This window comes from Oryza sativa, chromosome 4, assembly GCF_034140825.1.
Source record: "Oryza sativa Japonica Group chromosome 4, ASM3414082v1".
In the NCBI taxonomy this organism is placed as follows: Eukaryota; Viridiplantae; Streptophyta; class Magnoliopsida; order Poales; family Poaceae; genus Oryza; species Oryza sativa.
This window is the reverse complement of record NC_089038.1, coordinates 20,461,397-20,472,335: the sequence shown is the minus strand read 5'-3', so window position 1 is coordinate 20,472,335 and position 10,939 is coordinate 20,461,397. Positions and strand designations below refer to the sequence as shown.

Genomic DNA, 10,939 nt, shown 5'->3' with positions numbered 1-10,939 from the left:
ACCGGGGTCGCCAACGTCATGGGCTCCTCTTCCGCACCGGTACAGGATTGTCCCAGAGATGAGGAGCGGCGGCAGGGGAGGGGCGGGGGCGGGGGCAAGCGAGGTGGATGAGGGAAGAAGGGGCTCCTGCCCCCGACGCCACCGGCATAGTAGATGGCGGTGGTGATGAACGCTGATCCCACTTCCGCGGCGCAGAGCCCACTTCCACTTTCGCGCACCTCGTCTTCGCCTTCGCGTTGTTGCTCTCCGTCCCACAGCCGCCACTGCTGCCATACACCGCCGCTCGCCGCCGAGCGCTCCCTCGCCGGCATGACGGCATCCATCCCCTATCACTCTGCGGAGACATAGGGATGAAAACGGAGCGGATTTGGACAGATAATGGTCATACCATATCCTAAACCATAATTTTTAAGCCGATTCGGAGCAGGTGCGGATATTGTACGGATGCGGATGCGGAGCGGATTGTTTCGGATGTCAGAAATAGTGCGGAATCGGTTTGAAAATGGATTAAATTTATCGGATGTTACGTGTATATGCAATCAATGCAAAATCGAGTTAGCAATCTCAGGAACAATAATACAATAATCCATAAATGACCCATCGTAATAAGTATATGATTAAGTGCTAAACAACATGAATACATGATGTCCATAATATAAAAAATATAGCTACGTGAGTGTGACATGAGACGATAAAAGCCTTAGACTTAAAAATCTATGTTAATTAATGAATTAGGGCATTGGATGTACCAACTTATGTTATATAGAATAGATAGAGTGGTTATATATGTTGATAATCTCGGATTATCCGGCAAACGGCTTATCACATAATGTCGGATTTTAGAGACACCATATCCGCATCCGCATCCGCATCCATCTCATACTATCCGCATCCGTATCCCCCGGATTTCGAAAAGCCCATACCATATCCTCGTTTCGAACGGATTCGAAGCGGATCGGATCAGATATTATCCGATCCGTTTTCACCCCTACGGAGACATGTGGCTAAGAAACGGAAAGAGAAAGATGAACTAACACGTGGGCCCAATATTTACTTTTATTGTTTTACTCAATGACATTTGGGTCCCGTTTTGTTTTTTTTTAAAATTTAATGCCACGTAAGCGCCACGTTGATGCTATGTAAGATGAAAACCAAGTCAACCCGCTACGTAAGTGCTATGTAGGATGAAACCGCTATTAAAACCACCGGGGGATTCTATTTGCACCGGTTTTTGAAGTTGGGGGATGTGTTATACCCAGTTTTGCAGCCGAGGGATGTGATTCAACCAGGGGCATAAGATGAGGGAGGAAAAGTAGACTTATTCCTGCAAAGGACGCCGATCCCCTACTTCCCTGGAGTCCAGGAGCAGATCAACACAGGCCAGTATGAACACACAGCCCAGAAACGTGCCACCCCCCAGCCCAGAAGAACCGGCCCATGTGATCCACGAGAGGCGGGTGGGTAGAAGTGAGCTGGTCGCGAGGAAAATTCGTCGACGCCGCGGAGGGTTTATAGCGAGCGCCGAGCGGAGCATCCGAGGGGATAAACCAGCCGCCCCGCAACCCAACAGCTATCTTTTCCCATTTCTCCCCGCCCCCCCAACCCCACCTCCAATCCCTCTCGTCGTCGAGGCGAGCGCGGGCGCGGGCGCGGGCGGCGAGATGGAAGGGATGGGGCAGCAGAAGAGGCGGCCGCTGGTGGTGATGGCGTCGGCGCAGGCGGCGGCGCGGGGTGGGGCCAACCCGCTCGCGGAGCTGACCGACCGCGTCAAGACCCTGGAGGCCGGCCTGCGGGCGTGGCTGGCGAAGCAGCCCACGCACGTCGAGGCCGCCGTCGCCACCGCCGTCGGGGCCGTGCAGGGCGGCGCCCTCGGCGGGCTGATGGGCACGCTCGCGCCGGACGGCGGGTCGCCGTTCCCCGTGCCGCAGCCGCCGCCCGGGGCCGACCCCAACGCCCTCGCCTCCTTCAAGCAGGCGCAGGTCTCGTCTTCTTCCTATACTATACATCTCGTAGTTATACAGTATACTCAATAATAATAGGAATAATAGGGGCGCAGTAAACAAATTTAATATTTCTTGGATGCTTGTTGAGGATTATAGTAGAATATAAAGCGACCAAACATTTCTTGATAAAGCACCGACGGTAACTGGTTATCTGGTATGCATCGACAATGTCGGGGTTCTTTTGTTCAAATTTGAGAATAATGATGCAATTCCCGAAGGAAGCAAACTTTATTAAAGAAAAGGAAGATGGGTGCTTTTTGTATGCATGTGGTAGCATTTTAAGAAAGCAAACACTCTGCTTTGATTTGTTTTACTGGTGCAATAGTCTTTATTGTTCCTCAAGATTGTCTGTGTAGAGCTAAAAGGTCGCACTATATCAGTATCCTTGATGTAAAGAACTGCAAAGGAACCATTCTGTGTTCTCCTCTAAGCAATCAGAATAACGGGATCTTTTTTTTGTGTGTATTTCAGGCTTTGGCAGGTGGACCACTGGTGCAAGCCCGAAACTTTGCCGTCATGACTGGTGCTAATGCAGGAATATCTTGTGTTATGAGAAGGATAAGAGGAGTGGAGGATGTCCAGGGCAGGTGAGGGTTCACAAGTTCTATTTTACTGTCATGTAAATACTCGTTAGTAGCAGCAAAGCCAGTACACTTATTGCACGAATGCATCTTATTCTGTTCATATATACTATATTCCCTTTCTTTCTTTCCCACATGTGAGTTGCTTACCAGTTGTCGATATAACTACTAGTTTGAGTTTCTAAGATTTTTTCTTTTGTCAAATTAATATTGGTGTAAGCCACTCATGACTGACTAATATTAGATGTAAGAAACCTGAAAGCCACGTGTCTGTGTTTTTATGAAAAATCTACCTAAGAAATTATACTGCTTAAATCAAAATGAGCAAGACTTGACTCACTGGTGCGAGTACATTTTGTAATCTTCAACAAACTCAAGATAGAAACATAACAAAAGCATCTACGGGTCTTATGATAAACTTTAAATGCTTTACTAGTTAAGAAACTAATTTATAAATTAGTGCTGAAAACCGAAAAAGAAATGCCGACTCTATCACCAGAAGGGTATATTACAAGTTTGGAAGGCTGATTATTGACTATCTATATAAATCGTGTTGATTACTTGATTTTTTTTTCACCTGCGTGATTGACAAGTGCTCATTTCGATAGCATGGCAGCAGCGTTTGGTTCTGGCGCTTTATTCTCCATTGTGAGTGGAATGGGGTCTCCAAATCCAGTTGCTAATGCAATTACAACTGGTGTAGCTTTTGCAGTATTTCAAGGTGGTTTTTTCATGGTAAGAATTTCAATGTTTCTCTTTCTAATGAAAGCCATTTTTATACAACTTGAATTATCTCAAGATTTTAGTACTGGATGTGAGTACCAATTTCATTAGTACTTGACATTAGACATGTGCATTGCAACTAGTTGATATTTTTGTTTGATGTCCTGTCAGTGGATTAGGATTTAGGGCCCATTGGTACTATCCTTTTTAGCGATAAATTTGATATCAGTTGTAATTCTTTTTGCCTACAAATCTATTTTGTAGATTGGTCAGAAATTTTCGCAGCCACCGAGTGAAGATATATACTATTCCCGTGGGAGAAATATGTTGAAACAATTAGGGCTTCAGAACTATGAGAAGAATTTCAAGAAGGGTCTTCTTACTGATCAAACATTGCCCCTACTCAATGACAGGTATATATATTTTTTATTCAATTTATTTCCTACAGTAGATGAAAAAACATAAGTATTTAAAAAAAATATTGATATGCCAAAAAATTGTCCTTACCAATAATAAAATTCTATATGCCAAAAAGTTGTCCTTACCAATAATAAAATTCTATGTTTATATTGATCCAGTGCACTTAGAGATGTGAAGATCCCCCCTGGTCCCAGACTTCTCATCCTTGATCACATTCAAAGGTTTGGAACAGCTGTACAAATTTCTGGTATGTAGCATTTAGTTTCATTGATCTGATATAATTTTCGTCACACGACTTTTGCAGAGACCCTGAGTTAACGAAATCAACTTAAATCGATTGCCACAGCCTGTTGGCACCAGCTTTTCCTCAAGTTGCATAAAATCGTGTTCTTGGAAGTACAATCTAGCTATTTCAAGGATGAGCTCTTTAGGCAGAAGTGTGATTGGAAAAGATAGCTCATAGACGTTTTTGTAGTCATCAAACTATGATAAATTTAGATGGATGATATGCACTGAAGTTACCCTCGAATTACTAGCTTCCTGTTTTTAGTCTTGAACGGTTGAATCTTATGCTGAGTGGTTGATATTTCCAATTGGGCAAGTCAAGATAGAACACTTTCCATAAGTTGTGTATGTTATAAGTTAATAATCTATTGGGCCTTTTCCAAGTTATCCCGGTGTGTGGAGTGTATCTTGCAATTTCTTCAGAGGTAAGTTCTTTAAGAGAACTAAAGCTGCTTGGCCAAGATGGTCTTTTCGTATTACTGTAGACTGAATGGAGTAATGCAGTTCCCAGGTAATGTGAAGGTTGAAAACCTTCAGAACCCAAGTCCACTTCCAGTGATGCGTAAATCAACTAGATGGACACAGCAGCAAATGGATGCGTATTGGACCATCTAATCATGTAAATGGTTCAAGTACCTTTTGAAATTCAATGATATGTACAGTTGATGTTAGATTCAAATTTACATTATATGCATGGAGAAATTCCAGCATGTGGAGGCTATGTACATGAACTATGGAACCTATGCATGCACAAGAAGCTTGCTTATCGGTGTGGAAGAATAAATGAGTAAATCACGAATATACATAGGGTGTTTGAACCTTCAAAGTGTTGGTGTCGGATCGGATAATTGGACGGTCTGATCATTCAGTCGGCTCAAGCAAGGTTTCCCCGTGGCATCAGTGTCCACCATTATGGTGTCACCAGGCTTGAACTGACCAGACAGAATTGCTTCGCTGATAACATCCTCAACCAGCTGAGTGACGGCTCTTCTTAGTGGCCGTGCACCGTAGCTCTTGTCGTACCCATGCTGAGAAATCAGGTCCTTCATGGAATCAGACACCTCTAGGCCAATCCCAAGGGCTAAAATCCTACCCTTCACCTCTTGCAGCATTATATTGAGAATAGCCAGCATCTGCAAATTGTCAGGCAAGTGTCAGTGGCTTACATCAGGCATTTGCGTTGGTTGCCTGAACATGTAGAAATTTATAGCACAACGTGCTACAAGGGAACAGAAGGAACGGATATAAGGGCGATTCTACTCTATGTGAGCAAAAGGTATCGCAACAAGATGAATATTTTGTTTGTTTTCGTTATGGAGTGGTAGCATTTCTAAACTCACAGTATTAACAAAAGTACAAGGCAATATGCAAGTGCAGTATCTATAAAAGCAACATGCCTGAGTTTTCTCAAGAGGGTGGAACACAACCACTTCATCAATTCTATTGAGCAATTCGGGACGGAAAAATGCCTTCAGTTCTTCCATTACCAAAGATTTCATTGCAGCATATGACTTTTCTTCAGTATCAGTTTGTGTCTGGAAACCTATGCTCCTCTTTCCATTAGAAATTGATGTGGAACCAACATTTGATGTCATCACAATTAATGTATTCTTGAAGGAAACCCTCCGGCCCTGCAATTCACATTTGAGAGTTAGCATAAAGATGATGAGGCATGACAATCATATTATTGAGTATTCAAAATGCTCGATTTCATAGACAAGGCATGAGGTATGCAGCATAATTTGCAGATATGAGATCACAAATCTCATATCTAGTACCTGTGAATCAGTCAAATGACCGTCTTCGAATATTTGAAGAAGAATATTGAAAATATCAGGATGAGCTTTCTCTATTTCATCAAGCAACACCACAGTGAATGGTTTTCTCCTGACTGCTTCAGTCAAAGTACCACCTTCACCAAATCCCATGTATCCTGGAGGAGAGCCTATCAACTTGCTCACAGCATGCCGCTCCATATACTCACTCATATCTAACCTAACAGTAGCTGATTCCTGTGAAATGAAAGAAGCAACATTTTCAAAACAACGAAATATGTTGTGAACTCAATAGTATTAGAAGGATATAACCAGCAAAGAGTGACCCACAGATCCAAAATAACTTGCTGCTAGAGCTTTCGTGAGCTCAGTTTTTCCAACACCTGTTGGGCCACAGAAAATTAGTGTAGCAATAGGTCTGTCAGGGTCATTGAGGCCAACACGCGATCTCTTCACAGCTTTAGATATGGCTAGAACAGCATCGTCTTGACCTATGACACGTTTCCTGAGTTCATCATCCAGTCCTACTAGAAGCTTTCTTTCATCTGCAGTCAACTGCTGAACTGGTATGCCTGACCACAATGATGTGACTCTTGCAATTTCCTCTGATCCAACCAGAGATGGTCTGCATTGTAAATGTATTGTAAATATTATGTGCTTAGATTGCAGAATGGGGAGTTTAGTCTGGATGAGAAAAGAGAACCTACTTATCAGTTGAAGTTGATAGCATAGATGCTGGACTTGTTTTGTCCTCACCCACGAGTTCAATATCAACAGCATCCTCTTGGTCATTCTGATTTAGAGAATATTTTACCTTGTTAGTCAGTGCCTGAAAAGTGGTGGGCAATGAAATATTAATTCATTGAAAATCTATCAGCATATCAACAAAAAAAAAATCTTTGCAACAGCATATTGAGTATTGTTAATCTTCTATTACCACTTCATGCATGTTCTGGACAGCTCTAATCTCTTGCCAGTACTCATCTGGTGATTTTGAGAGAATAGAGCATTGTTCCTCCTTCTTCCTTTTAAATGATTCCATCCTAGCTCTACTGCCAGCTTCATCAATTAGATCAATGGCCTTATCGGGAAGATGTCTGTCAGCAATATATCTTGCTGACAAATAAACTGCTGCATTGATGCTTTCCAAAGTGTATTTGCATTTGTGATAGGTCTCATACTTCTCACGCAGACCAAGTAATATCTTCACAGCATCCTCCTGCAGAGAGTTCAAGAGAATTGAAATAATGATCAAGTGGAAGGTAACCCCAAGAGCAGAGAGTTCAAGAGATTTGAAATAATGATCAAGTGAAAGGTATCCCCAAGAGCAGAGAGTTCAAGAGATTGAGATAATGATTAAGTGAAAGGTAACCCTAAGAGACAAGTGATTTCTGAAATTGAAATTTGTATTACCTGGCTAGGCTCATTCACCAAAACAGGCTGAAATCGGCGAGCCAAAGCCTTATCCTTATCAAAATGCAATCGGTGTTCATCCAGAGTTGTAGATGCAATACACTGCGAAAAAAATACATCACAATAGGGAAAGGACAAATAAACTTGGTTCCTTTTATAGTAGAGAACACTTTGCACTCAATTGCAGATGACCAAAAATAATCCATTATACTTCACAGCGGGTGTTGTCCATACAGATCATGTCCATGATATTAATGAACATTTTAGAGACTAGACATCCTTCTTCAAAGGAATATCCCTCAAGTGCACATGGAAGGACATCAAGAGTGTGTGTAGCAGTACTGAAAGGGTCAGTTAAATACTGAAGCCCTAGCACCAAGTGTTACTTGGATATATTGCAACTTATTTTAACAAAAAGAATTGAATATAGATAGGATGTGCATAAGTATTGTTGTATGTCAACAGGTTGCAGGTAGAGTGGTATTCATAATACTTCAATGATACAAATAATGGAACACATGTATGGCATATTTAACTTTATTTTTAAGGGATTACCTATTGAATTATATTTATCTATTATTTTCTGTTTGGAAACTGCACTAAATTAGCCATTCCACACCACTAGATAAATAGATATTCACCTAGACAGTAGGTAAAATGATGCAAACCCAGGCACCAATTGCTGCTAATCCAGAAAAGAATCAAGTAGTTTTGAGAAACAAAATGGGCAACATGGATTGAGGGATGCCTTTTCATGACATATACCTGCAATTCTCCTCTAGCCAGTGCAGGCTTCAGCAAATTCGCAATATCAAGACCAGCTCCTTTGCTTCCTCTTCCAGCAATCCCAGACCCAATAAGAGTATGGACTTCATCAATGAACAGTATAACATCACCTGCATGAAACTTTGGAGCTCTTTGAAGATTGAAGACCAAGAACGGAAGTTTTGGATCTTGTAATGCATCAAGTCAGAATGTCAGATAACCTGCTTTGCGCACTTCACGTATTAAACTAGTAACTCTGGCTTCCAGTTCACCCCTCTCTTTAGCACCAGCCATTAGTAGAGCAACATCCAATGATAATATACGCTTTCCCTACATAACCATGTCAATGAATGGTAATTATCAGGTATTAAGTACAATCGAGCAAGCAAAATTATGCAACCAACATGATTGTATCCATCTCTTGTAGCTAAAACTTACCACGAGGAAAATAGGAACATCTCCATTGGCAATTTTATGGGCCAAACCCTCAGCAATGGCAGTCTTACCAACACCTGCTTCGCCCAAAAGAATTGGATTGTTTTTCGTGCGGCGGCATATAATCTGAACTACTCTTTCAATCTCATCCTTGCGACCAATAACAGGATCAATCAATCCTCCACTGGCTCGCATGGTCAAGTCTAGACAAAATAGAGCCAGTGCACTCTTCTCTGAAATAACAATAAGAGCAAGTTCATCCTTTCTACATCTGTGCTATCAAGAATAGTACTAGCTATTAGTTCAATAAAGTGATGTCAAACCAGACCTTTATTTTTATTCGAGTATTTGACAATTGCAGACTTCCCACCTCCAGGAGTAAATTTCTCACGCACTTTAAAAGAAGATAATCCGACAGGCTCTCTTCCATCCTTTGCAAGCTCCCCTTGGACTCGGGTAAGTGCCTGCTTTGCTAGCTGACTTGAATCTACTCCTAAGCTAAAATGACAATCATTGTAAAAGGAAAAAAAAATCAATGAAAGTTTAGTGGTGGGATTTGTATTCAAAACGAGAATGCAGAGAATTGGTATTAACTACACTAAGCGGGGATGAATTGTATAAGTTTATAGGATTTTAAGGAATTAAACCCCAACTCCTAAAGCAACCGTCCTCGACCAAGCACACCCCTAAATGTGCAAAAGTACACTAATTATTTATTTTTCTCTTTATTAAGTGGAAATCCTTAGCGAAGTCCACATCCATCGCAACGTGAGCTTGCTGATGTGCAAATTCATTTACATTTCAGGTTGCATGGCTAATGAATTAGCTAATGGTATATAAAGATGCCTTCATTTTTCTAGTTTGTGAGCATACACATCTCTAAACTTCCAAAATATCGTTTGTTGTTTACTGGCCGATGAAAAGGTCGTAGGTGGTTGATGCATTGACCACACTATCGCGGATCATATGGAAGCATTTTTTTTTTTTGGGAAAACATGGAACAGGAGAACATCACCACAAACCTCTTAAGGACGTTGTTCGTGGTGGGATCGTTCAGGTTGAAGAGGCCGAGCGCAATGTGCTCCGGCGAGATGAAGTTGCATCCCATGTTCCTGGAGAACTCCACGGCGGCCTCGAAGACGCGCTTGCTGGCCCCCGAGAAGGGCACGTCCGTGGCCAGCCCGACCGGCGCCTGCGCGAGCCCTTCCTTGCCCACGGCGGCGCGGCACGCCTCGCGGGCGCGCTCGACGCGGACGCCCGAGGCGAGGAACCCCAGCGGCGACCGGTCCTCCGCGACGAGGCCCAGCAGCAGGTGGTGCGGCGCCACCGTCTCGTCCCCCATCCCGCGCGCCTCCCGCTGCGAGAACACCACCGCCTTCACCGCCCGCTCCGTGAACCGCTCGAACACCGCCCTCACGACGACGCCCCCGCGCCGCCGCGGCGCGGGCGCGGCCAGCAGAGCCGCGGACGCGCGGATCGGTCGCCCTGCCGCAACCGCCACCGCCCTCCCACCCCCGCCGGCCCCCGCAGGGGAGAACCGGCGGCGGAGGCCGGCGCCCGTGGCGAGGATGGACGCGGACGGCACCGACGACGACGAGCAGCAGCACGCCTCCATCGCCCTACCACGCGCCGCGAAGCTCGCTCCCAACTCCCCCCACGGTGTATGATTGATCGGATGCCGCTGCAGCCGAAGCCGCTTCAATTATGTGGCGGATTCTCTCACACCCGCCGCAAGGTTGTGGCTGTAAAGGTTCGCTCGCGAAATGGAATAGAATAATCGGGTGTGAGAAGGTGGTGTGGGGTGGGGTGGATGGAAGAACAGTGGAAGTGGAGGCGGCACGCAAGGAAGGAGGGGGAGGGAGGGGGAACCGGCACGGCGGAGGGAGAGAGATGCGGGGGTGGAGGCAGAGCGGGAGAAGAAAGGGATTTTCTGGCTTGGATTCCACCGTTGGCGTGCGCCTCCGCCGCGGGGGTATTCTCCGGTCGGGCGGCCACGCCCACGCCCACGCGCGCGCTTTATCCGAACGGAAGAGGGGATGGCTTTGCCTCGCGCCGTCCCGGGGGCCGTGCGATCGGGGACGGACGGCGCAGGCTGCGTCCGTAAGGTTAACCGGTGCATGGGCTGTTAGGAAAGTTGTGTGTGTACACGAAAGGTTTAATGTGATGGAAATTTGAAAGTTTGAAAAAAAAATTTTAGAGCTAAACAGGGCCATGGTATTGGGAGAGTACCGTTTCCATGGGTGTGGCGTCTGGGCAGCCCGATCAGTGTCTCGGATCGATTTGTTCGGTTACAAGTTTACGTCTAGGTACAGTGACGTGTGACAGAACGGGCACAACGAGGCGATTTCCTAATTGGTTGCACTATTTACATGTGCTTGCATGCCAACCAAAATGGTTAACAAAACGGTTGGTTTAAATGGGCAAATCCTAGTGTTGGTTACATGGAAATTGGCAGAATAGCGTACCTATACGATGTCTCGCTATCCACACATTTGCATGCACAATACAAACACACCGTTTAACATAACTCAAATATAAT

At 44.5% G+C, this 10,939-nt stretch overlaps 2 protein-coding genes across 5 annotated transcripts; one reads left to right on the top strand and one right to left on the bottom strand.

Moving 5' to 3' along the window:
* The first annotated feature begins 1,544 nt into the window (after positions 1-1,544).
* On the top strand, positions 1,545-4,398 carry LOC4335748 (chloroplastic import inner membrane translocase subunit HP30-2). The gene is made up of 6 exons (NM_001419321.1): positions 1,545-1,979; positions 2,475-2,590; positions 3,193-3,319; positions 3,572-3,720; positions 3,886-3,948; positions 4,032-4,398. The coding sequence occupies exons 1-6, from the start codon at positions 1,662-1,664 to the stop codon at positions 4,057-4,059; spliced, it is 801 nt and encodes a 266-aa protein (NP_001406250.1). The 5' UTR covers positions 1,545-1,661; the 3' UTR covers positions 4,060-4,398.
* Positions 4,399-4,604: 206 nt separating this feature from the next.
* On the bottom strand, positions 4,605-10,389 carry LOC4335747 (chaperone protein ClpD2, chloroplastic-like). 4 transcript variants are annotated; one of them, XM_015780860.3, is made up of 12 exons: positions 9,423-10,389; positions 8,729-8,898; positions 8,404-8,633; positions 8,187-8,295; positions 7,966-8,096; positions 7,201-7,302; positions 6,725-7,006; positions 6,495-6,616; positions 6,118-6,412; positions 5,791-6,024; positions 5,500-5,643; positions 4,605-5,145 (listed from the first exon to the last, which is right to left on the bottom strand). In XM_015780860.3, the coding sequence occupies exons 1-12, from the start codon at positions 10,013-10,015 to the stop codon at positions 4,834-4,836; spliced, it is 2,724 nt and encodes a 907-aa protein (XP_015636346.1). In that variant the 5' UTR covers positions 10,016-10,389; the 3' UTR covers positions 4,605-4,833. The 4 variants fall into 4 exon arrangements, with proteins under 4 accessions (XP_015636346.1, XP_015636345.1, XP_066165251.1 ...); XM_015780859.3 differs by having other exon boundaries at positions 5,410-5,643; positions 6,495-6,580; XM_066309154.1 differs by having other exon boundaries at positions 6,495-6,580.
* Positions 10,390-10,939: the final 550 nt, after the last annotated feature.